General features: G+C 43.7%; 1 protein-coding gene across 1 annotated transcript in view; it reads left to right on the top strand.

Moving 5' to 3' along the window:
• LOC137521114 (flavin-containing monooxygenase 5-like) overlaps window positions 1-15,401 on the top strand; it is a 96,843-nt gene that overhangs the window by 76,925 nt on the left and 4,517 nt on the right. The window contains exons 7-8 of the mRNA XM_068239926.1: window positions 8,610-8,959; window positions 13,834-13,906. Of these exons, the coding sequence (XP_068096027.1) occupies window positions 8,610-8,959; window positions 13,834-13,906 (423 nt within the window). The remainder of the gene's footprint in view (window positions 1-8,609; window positions 8,960-13,833; window positions 13,907-15,401) is intronic.

The raw sequence follows: 15,401 nt of genomic DNA, 5'->3' as shown, positions 1-15,401 counted from the left end.
AATCTCGTGGCGGGTAGATGGGGAAAGTTAGACTCTGACAGGCAGTGGGGATCAGTAGATTCTAGTGGCAGGACTTAGTCATAGATTTTAGTGGCAGGCAGGTAGTGACTACCAGGTTCTACTGGCAGGCAGGTAGTGATATGCAGGCACAAGGGGACAGGTAGGTAGTAACAGGTAGTGGGTACAACTAGTGACAGATACTGTGGGTGACAAACAGTGGGTGACAGAGTGCCAGGTTGCAGTGGGTGCTCAGTCACAGTGGTTGCACAGTTGTAGTGGTCAGTAAAGTATGGAGAGTGCTGGTTAAACCTACCCCTCCCTCCTCTCCCAGCTCTTTTCCAGGCTGCCCTCCTCTGCAATCTTACCTTTAGCTTTGTCTTCCTCCAGCCTCCTGGGCTCAGCTTTGCAGGACGCAGACATCTTTAGCTGGCAGGAGAGGTGCAGCTTCCTACAGCCATCCTCACTGCTCCCACCTGCTGTCTGCACAGTGTAGAGCCAGGAAGCCAGCCTCTGATTGGCTCTACACTGATTAGCTTCATGTTGCACACAGGAAGCAGTGAGAGTGGCTGCAGTTGGCTCTGCCTCTCTCCTGCAGCCCGCAGAGCTACCAGAGAGTAGCTTTGCCTAAAAAATAAACAGTACCTGCAGCAGGATTTGTATATATCGAGACACATTATGGAGGGGGTGGGACATCGGATGAGGGGGTGGAGTACAGGAGTGTCCTACCCAAATTAGGCCAGTTGGGCCCTATAAAAGGGTATGAATTCGAACTATGTGCCACTTTTAAAGCTTGCTGGAACTTTGCCGGCCAGGACTTGTCAGATAATGTTCTGACTGGCCAAAGTCTGAAAAAAGTCACTATTTCATGTATTGGCTGCATCAGCTGGTCATTTCCCATTCTGACTGGCAAGAACCCGAAGTGGCCAGACTTGGGGTCCTGGCCATAACATACTATATATAATATCCAGTCTTACAACAATCATATTCTGCAAAAGACAGTGTAGTAACAGTCTAGTAACTTCAGAGCCTGATTTAATATTGCAACAATGTTGGATATTTTCCACAATCAGGAATCCATCCCAATTGGTGATGCAGTAATGTGTGCCCTCATCGCCTATGATTCAGTAAGCTGTTGCAGCCATCACTATGCTTTAGGTAATACTGTTGTTGCGCTTCCTCCAGCCCACCGTAGCCTGTGAGGTCCCCGGCATTCTCCTGGCCCCCTCCGCAGCCCTGCTGGCAGGTCTGGTAATGCACCGACTTGTACCTGTTGCGTCATCATGCCAGCTGCCATAACAGTTCTGCGCATGCACGGTTCAGTCTTTGGAGAACCGTGCATGCACAGGTAAGTCCAATTTTCTGTTTTAGGACACAGCTCAGGGTCCCTTTAATAAGTAAATCGAGGTTCATTTTTGTTCCAAAGACAAATAAAAACATGATTAGATGGCAATATGTGAACCTTTCTTTAACTGAATAATTAACCCATTAGCAGCTTCAAGAGTTATCTTGTTTGAGGTAAGTGCACTGCTTTGAACTTCAGTGGGCAGAACTTGTGCTGTAAATTCTTTGAAATGCTTTGATGTCTCTCTGCAGAGCAGAGGATATAGAAACTGAAAGCAGAAGTCCTCTGTTATTGTCTTACTCTTTTCCCCTAGTGACAAGTGGCCATAAATACACATTATAGCAGTACTATTTAATAGAAAACAAATGTAACAAATAAAGAAAAAAAATGTGCTAAAATAAATTGGCCTTGAGCACTGGTAAGCCTCTAAATAAATTGGCTGCTATAGGGTTAATCGTGTTTCCTAATCTTTTCTCACTGTAAATAAGCTGACAAACTGCTTGTTCTTAATTGCAACCTTGCAGTGCCCACATCTGATAGTAACTATGATAATATCTAAATTGCCAAGTACTTCTTGGTACATTTCAAAGGTCATATCATATATCTGTTTGTGTTTTTATAAAGGCGGTGCTTACATTATTCCTTTCATTAGTACCGGTAAATGTCAGAAAAAGAGCTATAGAAACTATGCTATAGTATCTTAACATTCAATTTCTCATGCTGTTGTCTTTCACGTTAATGCGGTCAAATAATGTCATATGAAATGTGTGTGTTTTCTGCAGATAGTGACTTTGTTTTGCTTAATAGTCCTGCCAAACTGTATACTGTATTACAAACCACAAAGAAAAGCTTGGCAAAGATATTTTTAACTTTAAAATTATCATAGGATAATAGCTAAACCATAATTTACGACAGAGAAAACTAGTACAGGATCTTCTAAAAAAATTAGCATATTGTGATAAAGTTCATTATTTTCTGTAATGTACTGGTAAACATTAGACTTTCATATATTTTAGATTCATTACTCACAACTGAAGTAGTTCAAGCCTTAATTGTTTTTAATATTGATGATTTTGGCATACAGCTCATGAAAACCCAAATTTCCTATCTCAAAAAATTTGTATATTTCATCCAACCAATAAAAGAAAAGTGTTTTTAAAACAAAAAAAAGTCAACCTTCAAATAATTATGTTCAGTTATGCACTCAATACTTGGTCGGGAATCCTTTTGCAGAAATGACTGCTTCAATGCGGCGTGGCATGGAGGCTATCAGCTTGTGGCACTGCTCAGGTGTTATGGAGGCCCAGGATGCTTCGATAGCGGCCTTAAGCTCATCCAGAGTGTTGGGTCTTGCGTCTATTAACTTTCTCTTCACAATATCCCACACATTCTCTATGGGGTTCAGGTCAGGAGAGTTGGCAGGCCAATTGAGCACAGTAATACCATGGTCAGTAAACCATTTACCAGTGGTTTTGGCACTGTGAGCAGGTGCCAGGTCGTGCTGAAAAATGAAATCTTCATCTCCATAAAGCTTTAGCTGTTATGGAGTCTAGCCCACAGACTCCTTACTGAATAGGTGCTGGCTTACTGAACAGGAAAAGCCGAGATTTGAATCCAGGTTGCCTGTGTGACAGGCAGAGCCCTTAACGATTACACTATCCATCCAGGAAGTAGTTTATCCATCAAAGAAATATGATTGGCTGTTGGTGGCTTTGGGAACTCTGCAATTAACAATCTAAGGATGGCTGCAGTTTACATTTTTTCATTTAAAATTAATTGCTGAAATTGTATTAATTTTATGCTCCGCCACACTGAATTTTCAACCTCAGTCACTGAGTGACCAACTGTGCCAAGTTTGGGGGTTGTGGCGTTATTACTGTGAGAATGGCAGTCTTTTAAATTTTCCCATTGATGTCAATAGGTAAAATCTTATTGGCTGTTTGTGGTTCTGTCCAGGTGTGCCTGGGGGGGGGGGGGGGGGGGGGGGTTGCATGAGTCTTCCCAGGTAGTAAGGAATCTGTGTACCAAGTTTTGTTGAAATCGGTCACTCTTTTCAAGTGCTGGCGGTGCATACATACACACACATGCGTCCGATTTTATATATACTGTATATAGAAGAGAAGGTAGCTCTGATTTCTTCCAGAGTGCTTTGCAAAGTGCAGTCATGTCTCTAATTGACCTTTTAGAGGAGCTTGCAATCTATTGTAGTCTAGTGCCAACTTGGTGGGTGGGATGGGCATGATGCCTTACGTGTGTGCATGTTTTTACCATAGATTTATGGTTTAAGTTGGAGTCAAGCGTATGTGCTGAGTCTGCCTCTGCATTCATGCTTATACTGGTGTGTGCAACGATTCACACATGCAGAAACTGGCATCAAGTTCTCATCAGCGCCACTAGTTTTGATGCTTGGATGTACTGACTTTGCATGCTCTCCTGCTTAGTCTGCCGCCTAGGCCCAATCTTAACCTGCATAACAAATTCACCTCAATTGTCTGAACATTAAGTCTTCCATCTATGAGGTCATCTGTTTTCTCCCTCTCCAGTGGAATAATTCCAGAGACTGGAACCTGGTGGCCATTTGCAGCAAAGCAGTGTGCTGTCTGCTAGGATTAGCAGTCCATCATCCTTTATAGTACATTTTGGTGAAGTGGCCACCCTGGGAGAGACAGCAAACGTTACTAGTACCGGGGATTTTCATCAGGGTGGGATCTAGAAACGTCTACTTTTTGGATGTGGGAGTAAACTGGACTGTCTGGGCAAAACCCACACAAACATGGAGAACATATAATCCTTGCACAAGTAGTGTCCAGGATGGGAAATGAACCCAGCTGTTTTTAAAATGAAAAAAAAAAAAAATGGCAAACTGCGTATTTTGCTCCCTTCACATTTTTTTCAGAAGTGAAGTAAAATAAAAAACAAACAAAACTGCTCAACATATACAGTGAAGTCACAGTAGTAACAATGACCCATATGCAATTCATTTTTCTCCTGAGTATAACTTCTCAATTAAATGCCTCTTAAATCACCAGCAAGCAAGAAAACGCTTAAAATTGTTTTGATAATACTTTTCTACCTACTTTTTGGTACTTTTTCAATTGCAGAGCGCTGAAAAGTTATTCTAAATAGAAGATGAAAAATTATCTCCTAAGAGATATGCAGTTCACTTTTTTCTGATAAGCTTTCTCCTGGGTGATAATTTTTCATCTTCTTTTTTAAGATACATTTGTAGCATTTCACAATTAAAAAACTACCAAAAATAGTAAAAAAGATACTAGTAAAATAATTTTGTGTATTTTATTGCTTGCTGGGTGTTTAAAGCTAATGGGAACCCAAATTTAAATAAAAAAGTCAGATACTCACCTAAGGAGAGGGAGGCTCTGGGTCCCATAGAGCTTTCCCTCTCCTCTCCCGGTCCTAGTCGTTGCGCTGGCTCCCCCCTATCGGTATTCGACCGTTTTGGTCAAATACCGCTGTTCCCCCGCCGAAGGGAGGCTTCGGAAATGCTTCGGGAGCCCAAGTGCTCCCGAAGACGGGTCGCTCTACACTGCGCACGCGCGAGCGCCCTCTATGACGCACTCGCATGTGCGCCACCTGTCTGCGGGAGGACTCAGCTCCCGAAGAGCTCCGAAGTCCTCGCGGCGGCGGATGCGAACAGGGGAGCCAGCGCAGCACCGAGGGCATCGGGAGAGGAGAGGGAAGGCTCATTAGGACCAAGCCTTCCCTCTCCTTAGGTGAGTATCTGACTTTTTTTTATTTAAATATGGGGTCACATTAGCTTTAATGGGCATATTATGTACAAAGTGTGAAAATATCAACTTGGAGATAAAGTGAATTGCATATGGGCCCATGTGTTAAAATGAACCTACCTTTTAAAATGACAATGTTACCTAGATTTATGAACTATAAGTAAGCATGCCATTGTGGGTACTATCCCCTGCTCGTTGTCCTCTATCTCCCTTTTACTAGTGTTGTCATGTTTGTTTTCACTCGTTCCTGTCGTGTCATCTGCGCACATCAGTTTTGGTACATGCAGCTGGTTGTGTTCCTAATGTCATGGCCACAAGCATGGGCACGTTTCCATGTCACGGAAGAAGCTTTTCCTTGACAAAGAGGGTATTTGTTCCCTAAAATTTTGAACAATGCCTTGGAACCTCCTTTTTTTTTACTCTGAACTGCTTGCATGCTGCTGACATACATTAGGGTTTTGTTTCTTTTACATTGCTGCAACAGTTTATTATTGCTTTGATTTAGCAGTGACAGCACTGCATACCATAAACTGTTGTTTATGTTTTTGCTATTTATAAACTCCCGGTAGTTCCCTTGTTATTGTTTGACATATTGTCATAGTCATGTACTACTCTATATAGCTTTGTTTGGCTTTTTGTTTTTCTTGTTTTATTAACTAAACTATCTTCCTCATTGATTGTGCAGATCCTCGTCTGCAATTAACCTCTTGAGGACTGCAGGGCTAAACCCCCCTAGTGACCAGGCCATTTTCAGTAAAATGTGCCACTGCAGCTTTAAGGCCAAGCTGCAGGGCCGCACAACATAGCACACAAGTGATTCCCCCCCCCCTTTTCTCCCCACCAACAGAGCCCTCTGTTGGTGGGGTCTGATTGCTCCCCCATGTTTATTTTTTTCTTTTATCAATATCTGTTTGTGTCTTTTAAAAAAAAAAAAAAACCCTCTTTAAACCCGTTCCCTCCCTCCCCCCAGCCAGCCAATCATGCCGATCAGCTCTCATAGGCTTCACCCTATGAGAGCCGATCGCTCTCTTGTCCCCCAGGGGGACAGCCGTGTGACACGGCTGTCCCCAGTGCAGCGCTGCTGCTGATTGCAGCGCTGCACCATACAAATAGATGACAATCACGCCGTCTAACAGTCTGAAGGCGGGGCGGAGCTCCGCCTCCCAAGCAGGAGATGCAAAACAGGGCCCCAGGACATTACGCCAATTGCCGTTAGGTGGTCCTGGGGCTGCTGCCGCGGCCACGCCCATTGGAAAAGTGGTTAATTTAACTGTTTCTGTAATGTGGTTAAAGCCAATGCACACTTATTCTTACATTTCCTGTCATCCTATGCATTACTGTAGTATAAACATTGCAAAGCTGCATAGAAACAAAGTGTTTTATGACAGTAACACTGTGCAAAAACTTAGTCTATAAAAACTACACAGTAATCAGACTGCATGTTTATGCATATAGCAAGTTTTGATTTACAGCAAGCATTGTACCAGCTTAGTTCACAAAGGAACCACCAGATGGCTACGTTTCACTTCTCAATAACGACTGCAATATGCAAAGGAAATTGTAATAACAGCTTTGACCTACATTTATATGTTGTTTGTCAGCATTAATGAATAGACAATTGTTTCATTTTATGACGCTTATAAGTATAGCTTCACATACATTTGCTTTAGTCATATGATAGTTTTTATTTTAGATATACAAGTAAATGTCACCAACTTGAAGTAATCCTTGAAGTGAACTTAGGCTGTATAAACTGAGCATGTGATGATAAAATCCTTTACAACAAATAAAACTGCACAGCAATCGAGTGGTTTTTACCCAGACATGTGTTGTTGATATGTGTGTCAGTTAAGCTGGCCATACACTAGGCCGATTACCCGCTGATCGACAGCAGATTCGATCACTAGGATTGAATCTGCTGTCAAATCGTTAATGCTAAACGCTAAATTTCATCGATTTCCTCCCGAAATAGATCGGTCCCGTCGATCACTCCGTGCGGGAAATTACCGTCGATCGCCCGCGGGTAGGGAGCGCATCGCTAGCGGCGTACGATCGACGTACGATACTCGGCTGGCATCTTCTCCGCATCACCTTCCGCATCACGGCATCCGGCATCCGTGTATAACTTCCTGTGTCACTGCAGTGACAGCGGAAGTACAAATAGACGGCCCTCTATTTGAACTTCTGCTGTCACTGGAGTGACAAAGTTATACGTGGATGCCGTGATGCGGAGAAGATGCCCGGGACCAGGCTTCAGGTAATGTATGCGGGGGGGGGGGGGACAGGCGACAGCGGCAGCTCAGCAGATGGTGAATCGGTTTAATGCTGAAATCGATTCACAATCTGTTTGCAGTAAAGGCAGCCATTCGATCCCTCTCTGATCAGATTCGATCAGAGAGGGATCTATCTGTTGGTCGAATCTGATGGCAAATCGACCAGTGTATGGCTACCTTTAACGTTAAGGCCATTGCTAGATCGCATACCAACACACGTGCAGAATAGACAGAAGCAGGGGGTTTCGGCGCACAGTGCTCACTGCTGGGAGCCAAAACCATGTCATGCTCTGTGGGGCACGTAAGAGTAAATTGGGGCTCCAGCGATCACCGGACCCCCAAATTACACCTCCCTCCGAGTTGAGTTTAGCGGCAGCAGGGAGAGCTGTCATTCAGTTCTCCTGGCACCCAACTCACCAACAGCGTACACTAGACACCATTCTTCCCGATAAGAAAACTTTGGACTGGTCATGCGTCTCCATCATGTCCAGCTTTGACCATACCATTTCTGGGATGCATAAACCAAACTTGCAAGATTTTTGGGGGCAGTGGAGGGGTTGCAAAAGAATGGCATACATCCATGCTGAAGTGTAGCACAGTGTGAACAGCAGAAGTTACTAGATAGATAGTAACTTTTTTATGACACTCTAGGCTTTCTCTAGGTTATAATTTTTTCTCAAAATATTTTTATTTTTTGGTAATTTTACAGGGAATTTTTTTTCCTTTTTTCACCTCTCCCAATTTTCACATGACAAGTCCCACAGTTCCTAGTCCCAGAACACATAAACAAATATTCTTTGGCTGTTTTTGGTTAAATGATACCACATATGCCTTACTTCATTACTAGCTGGGCATGTGCTGGACTGCTGGTCCCTAATCCCCAGGTTTTGCATCTATAGGGATCGCTGGGGCAATCTGTAGAGCATTGAAGGTGTATAAATAGGTGTAGGTATTAAAGGGGTTAAGAAGGAGTTAATAGGGGTTAAAACTTTAGTAGAAAAAAATAAGTTTAACTAGTATAGTGGCATCCTCTGTTTGGTATAAAAACACACATGACCTGCTATTGCTGTGACATGTAGATGTTGGGGAATGCAGCTGGCATCTTGTGGGATTGCTCCTTATCATCAAGGTCTACCATCTAATCACCCATGTTGCTGATTAAATTAGCTATGCAGAGTACCAATATTTCAGTAGTTTTGCAATATAGAAATAACCACCCAAATAATGTTTCCCACTTTTTATTTTTAGGATTTTTAGTCAGCATCCAATGGTGAATGATGATCTTCCTAACAGAATTATTGCTGGCTCAGTATTGGTTAAGTGCAATGTGTCCAAGTTTACAGAATCGAGTGCCATTTTTGAAGATGAGACTGTGGAAGAGAACATTGATGCTGTCATATTTGCTACAGGTTACACCTTTTCCTATCCTTTCTGCAAAGAGATTAAAGTTGAAAACAACAAAGTGTCGTTATATAAATACATGTTTCTACCCGAGCTGGAGAAACAGACGCTGGCAGTCATTGGTTTGGTTCAACCGCTTGGTGCCATCATGCCCATCTCCGAGATTCAGTGCCGACTGGCAGCAAGAATCTTTACTGGTAAGATGTGTGATATTTTATTGGTTAAATTATAAATAACTATGTTAGAGTTCAATTATTGAGTCGTATTCAATTATATTTTTGTCCTGCCTTTTCACATGAGATATTTTTTAATCTTCTCTTTAAAGTAACTTTTTAACTTTTTAAAAGATAAATGAAAAAGTAGGTGAACATGTACCATCAAAATGATTCTGAGTATTTTCTTGCTTGCTGGTGGCTGAAAGGAAACCAGAGATGAACGCTTTGGCACAAAATAAACATATCCCCCAATAGATTTTATAAAATAATTACTATACCCGTTTTTTTTTTGCCGCTCTGGTGTGCCTTTTTTTGTGTTTTTTTTACTAAAACTCCATGCAAAACACAGTTTATCAGAAAAGCATATTATTTAGTGGGCTGTGTGCAAAATTATTATTATTATTATTATTTAGTATTTATATAGCGCCGACATATTACGCAGCGCTGTACAGTATATATATATATATATATATCTTGTCACTAACTGTCCCTCAAAGGAGCTCACAATCTAATCCCTACCATTGCCATATGTCTATATTATGTAGTGTAAGTACTGTAGTCTAGGGCCAATTTTTTTAGGGGGAGCCAATTAACTTATCCGTATGCTTTTGGAATGTGGGAGGAAACCAGAGTGCCCGGAGGAAACCCACGCAGACACGGAGAGAACATACAAACTCTTTGCAGATAGTGCTCTGGCTGGGATTCGAACCAGGGACCCAGCGCTGCAAGGCGAGAGAGCTAACCACTACGCCTAACAAATATAGATTAAAGAAAAGTTTTCAGTTTACCCTTACATTAGCAGCTTCTCCCATCTCATCACAGCTCTCTGTTCTGTAGGAGAAATTGACACCACTACATCCCATGGACAACAGATCGTGCGGGACCAGGTCAGCAAAACCAATAAACAGTTCAGATACAAAGGAAAAAGGTCTGCACCGGTCCGTTAGTCTCTTCTTTATTAATGGACATATCCAAAATGAGACACCATCACATCTCAAGCTGACATGTTTCGGACTTATACAGTCCTTAATCAAAGCTCTGTGATTGTGCAAATATACAGAACAGGAAAGCAGAGCCAAAAGATGGCAGGCTTGCACTTGAAAAGACTTCAGAGAAGACAGACTCAGCTATAATGATTCCGGAGCAAAGCCAGACTGAAGGCTCAGTCTGGGATTTTATCAGGGCTCATAACAAGCAGGCTGAGCAGTGAAGGATGAAACAGAGAGCAGGGTAGGTGTTTTCTCTAATGTCCCCACTGATATATATGGTAAAATACATGAGGGTGCTTCATCTCTGGTTCACTTTAAAAGTAATTTTATTGGCAAGGTGTTAAGATATCACCGAGGACAAAACTCAGAAGAAAAAGTGAAAACTAATGGTCATGTATTTATTCCAATGAAAATGTGTTTTTTTGAACAGCAGAGTTGCTCATCTTCTTGTTTTTTATATGTGCATTGGATTGACTCATGTGGACATATCATTGGCCAGATATGGCCCTCCTAAACAAACATGTGGAGTTAGCTGTAGTGCATATTCCTCAGCTACACAAGAATTCCGGCTTCTGAAATCAGGCAGCTCCATGAATAAAAACCATGACAGATAAAGAGCTCTTTCACATGCCTGCTCGACAGGTCGCCATCTACTGCACCTGCTGAGCGCCACTATCAAACACACGCACGTGGTCTGGAGTGGGACCGGGAGCTCCCGGAGTTGTGGCGAAGGTACAGGACAGCTGCCAGGGGTTGGAGGAAGCCCCGGAAAAGTAAAGCTTATTTTTTTTTATTATGCAGTAGAAGGAGGATGTGGTCCTCACTGCTAAATGGGTGCTTTATTCACAATTAGGCATTCAAAGTGACAGGCTATATCATTGCGTGAGGTGGGCAGGCATGCAGGTGGGTGCAGGGGGGAGACGTGAGCCTGACGGCCGTTTCGCGGCTGGGCGCTCCTACGGAGGCTACGATAGAGGCTACGATACGGTAGCCTGCATAGAAGCGCCTCGTCACGAAACGGCCATCAGGCTCACGTCTTCCCCCTGCACCCACCTGCATGCCTGCCCACCTCACGGTACGTGACTTTTTAAGCAACGTAATGCACCTTCTCCTTCTATTGCATGGCACTTCTCAGCATCTTGGTCTGAGCACGCTTACGATGCTGGCGGGCATATGATTCTTACACAGCCAGCCTCCCCCCCTCCTCTCACATCTCTCGTATGGTTCTCTGAACTGCAGTGCCAATGTTTTTCTCCTGTTACCTGATTATTTATTTTTTTATTAGCCCGATGATTTTTACCTTTAAGGTACTCATGCATCTAGTGATGATGGGCAGATTGCTTCAAAAGACAAATCTTTCTCTGAAATCTGATTAGAGAAAGACCTGGTGAAGACACCCATAAGTACTAGAAATATAGTGCTTGTCCTCACATTGTCCTGTATTCTGATCTGACTAGTTTGTGCTTTCAAGTTCCACTGTTTGTTGTTGGTGCATGGTGCTGCATCATTCAGTGCCATCAGGCCTGATAACAGAGAGTGGGGAAGCGTTATAAACATTGCAGTATCCTGCAGTACCCCGTACATTTATAAGTGCAGCGTACTTCAAGGGAACCTGAAGCGAGTACAATTATTTAAAATAAACACATGACGTAGCTGCAAATTAATATACATACTAACCTCACCATCAGTTCCTTTCAGAGGCTCAAAATTTTCTTCTTACAGTGATCCCTTCCAGTTCTGACAATATTTTGTCAGAACTGAAATATACCAGTTGCTGTCAGTTATATATCAGCAGATGTCAGTTACAACTGAATGTGCAAGGTAATGTCCATGTTTCCCTATGGCAGTGATGGCTAACCTTGGCACTCCAGCTGTGACAAAACTACAAATCCCATCACACCTCTGACTCCCTGATTTATGCTTAGAGCTGTCAGAGTATTGCAATGCCTCATGGGACTTGTAGTTCCACCACAGCTGGAGTGGCTTAAGTGGGTGATATTACAGTTTAACCCTGTGCTGACCAGGAAGCTGTTATGGGGTAATGGCCATTTTTAAAATGGAGGACGGAGAATTCCATTGATCACAGTGGACAAATGGGATGCAGGAGAGGAGAAAGAGATTGGGGAGGAGACTACACAGGAAGCAAGTATGACCTGTGTATGGTTATTTTGACTTTTTATTTTTCAGTTCAGGTTCTCTTTAAGATTAATGAACACTTGATTCATTATTACCACATAGGATTTATCTCACATGAGAGCCAATGCAATGCGAGTAAGCACTATTGATTAATTGCTGAGGCTACCTGAGCCTTTAGGCTCAGTTATCATGCTTCAGAAAGCTTTGCAAGAGGTTGCACATGTTCAGCTCTGAGGGAAACATGGGAAAAAACAGCTTGATGGTCTTTTGTGGAATTATTCTATCTTTTGTATCCCTGTTCCTTATTCATATTGGCTGGCACTGAGCTGGGAGAGCACCCACAAGCATGGGATTCACAGCCAATGCTGTCTACAAGTTATGGCTGTCAGCAGTGGGGGGAAGGTGCTTTGCAAACTGAAGTATAAAGCCTTGTTTCCTTTTAAAGAGACACTGAAGTGAGTGAGATAGGGTTTGATTATAGTAAAGGACCTTACATAGAGCTAAACCACCGCTATCCCGCGGCAAAACGAGGGATCTTTACCCCCCAAATTTCGCCTGCAAAATCCACAACTTTCTTGGTCGTGGATTTTGCTACTCGTGGAGGCAGAGCTATGAGCTGCAGCTCTGCCTCCATGCGCGTCAATCGCCGCACTGATCTCCACCTCTCCCACGCCCCTCTCTGTGAAGGAAGCGTGAGAGGGGCAGGGAGAAGTGACGATCAGCCGGGATTGACGCGCTGAGAAGCAGAGCTACAGCCATTAGCTCTGCCTCTTCAGGAAGCGCTCCCCGGGCACCACGGAGTGGATTTAGGGGATAAAGACCCCTCGTTTTGCTGCGGGATAGCGGCGGTTTAGCTCTATGTAAGGTCCTTTACTATAATCAATGGCTAGCTAACTCGCTTCAGAGTCTCTTTAAAGAACAGTGTCCACTGATGGTGGGCACAAAGCTCTTTGGGCAACCCCAGGCTTGGGGGGGTTGCCAAGTAATGAAGGACTGTGTAGGGGGGATTAGGAAAAGCTTCAGAAAGGGATTGTATAAAGCACTACCATCCCCCCTGTAGTACATCTTGGGAAAAATGACAAGACACAGAACATTAATATTGTGTTTTTCTCCAGGCAGACTCAAAGCACCAGAGCTGCAGCCATTAGGGCACATTTTATAGACCGTAGCAGTGTTATGAAGTCTTGCCCAACAACTCCTTCTGAATAGGTGCTGGCTTACTGAACAGGAAGAGCAAAGATTTGACTCCTGGTCTCCTGTGTCAGAGGCAGAGTGCCTAACCTGCACACTATCCAGACTGCAGGGAAATAGGTATTTCCATTATTTTGTACTTCTTGTTACAGCATTTTTGCAAAACCTCCTGGCTGACCACTTGTCCAAAAACCAGCTCTGCACTGGAGCAGATGTTGACTCATATGGTTGTAGAGAGGTTGTGCTAGACTTGAAACTAGCTTAACTAGCTTCTTACAGTCATATGGGTAGGTGGGGGTTGCCTATTAAAGGCATACGACCTTTGCCTTTCCACTCAGATGACTACAAACCACCATCTGTTCCAATGCAAAACTAGTCTATCTATGGTCTTGCGAGCAAGCAGAGTCTATAATCATACCAATCATGTGAGTAAGCAGTGAATTTGTAATCATACCATGAAATCATTAAATGTACTTTATAAGTTACCGTTGAGTAACATCTAATTGTCGCTTAGCATTCTCTTATGCCTTCAATCTGCAGGAGAAAAAATGTTGCCCTCTGCTAGTGAAATGAAAGAAGACATCAGATTAAAGAAAGAAGAAATGACAAAACGGTAATTTTTACATTTTGAAAAAGAAAAATCCCCTTGCCAGTGAAAGCACTTAGTAAAGTTATGTGATTTTTTTAAAAGGCGTATCTATCAAGAGTACAATACAAGCTTGTATGTGCAGATTGGTCTGGTTGTTTCTAGCTTATCTGGGCAAGAAAAGTCACGTGTAGGTCAGAAGTTTTGCCGGCATTGTAAAAGAACTGCTTTGCAACAGTGGACATAGTGTTGTTATATTTTAGGCACTTTATGCAGACTGCACCATTCCTTCATAGAAGTTCCAGAGGACAGGTCTGAAACATTGCAAACAACTCTTTTAACCACTTGAAGACCCAGCCTTTACCCCCCCCCCCCCCTTAAGGACCAGCATGTTTTTTTATGACCTGTGCTGGGTGGGCTCTGCAGCCCCCAGCATAGATCAGGTTGCAGGCAGAGCGATCAGATCGCCCCCCTTTTTTTCCCCCTATGGGGATGATGTGCAGGGGGGGTCTGATCGCTCCTGCCTGCCTCGGTGTTGCGGGGGGGGGCACCTCAAAGCCCCCCTCCGCGGCGAAATTCCCCCCCTCCCTCTCCTCCCTCTCACCCCTGGTGATCGGGGCTGCACAGGACGCTATCCGTCCTGTGCAGCCTGTGACAGGCTGTCATCTGTCACATGGCGGCGATCCCCGGCCATGTGACAGATGACAAATGTCTCCTGCGTTTACATTTAGTCTGCGAGCCGCGATCAGTGGCTCGCAGGCTATTTACGGAGACCTGCTCCGTGATCTAACAGGAAACGGCCGCGCGAGCAGCCTTTCCTGATTAATTAGGGAGGCACCTGGCAACGCAGATGTGCGTCGCTGGTCGTCCAGCTACCACTTTGCCGCCGCACGGTAGTCGGCAAGTGGTTAAAGGACATCCAAGCTTAAAGGGAACAGTAAAGCTTAACTTTTTATGGGGCTTTTTTCAGCTCCTGGCAGCCTATCTGTTTCCTTGCTGCCCTCCAGTGCACCTCTAGCCCCTCCATTAGATCCCCGAACACAACCGTGGTTCGTGGGCTTCTGTGGATGCACGTCCATGGACCTCTCTTCACTGTACTTCCATGGACAGAAGCATTCTGCACTTGCACAGTTGACGTCTTAACGGTGCAAGCACAGAACGCTCCAGACATGGGAGCGCAATCAAGAGAGGCTTTGGGATGCACCCATGCATGTGCAGAAGCGACCAGGGCTGTGGTTGGGGATCATTTAGAGAGGCTTGCAGTGCACTGGAGGACAGCAGAACTGCATCCAGGGAACATGTAGACTGCTAGGGGCTGGAAGAAGCTTTTCCTTTAAAACAGAATTAGTAAAAATGAATGTATTTGAATATACATTGGTATAATGGAAAAGTCCTGTATATACTTGCATATCATATATGTCGAATTTTGGGGACCAAAAAAGTGTTTCAAAAGTAGCTTGCATGTGAGTCATATATGGGACCCTATACACAGTGCACACATTGGAAGCATGTGCTGTATCTA

Source organism: Hyperolius riggenbachi, chromosome 6 (genome assembly GCF_040937935.1).
Source record: "Hyperolius riggenbachi isolate aHypRig1 chromosome 6, aHypRig1.pri, whole genome shotgun sequence".
Taxonomy (NCBI): Eukaryota; Metazoa; Chordata; class Amphibia; order Anura; family Hyperoliidae; genus Hyperolius; species Hyperolius riggenbachi.
This window is presented reverse-complemented; position numbering and strand designations above follow the sequence as displayed.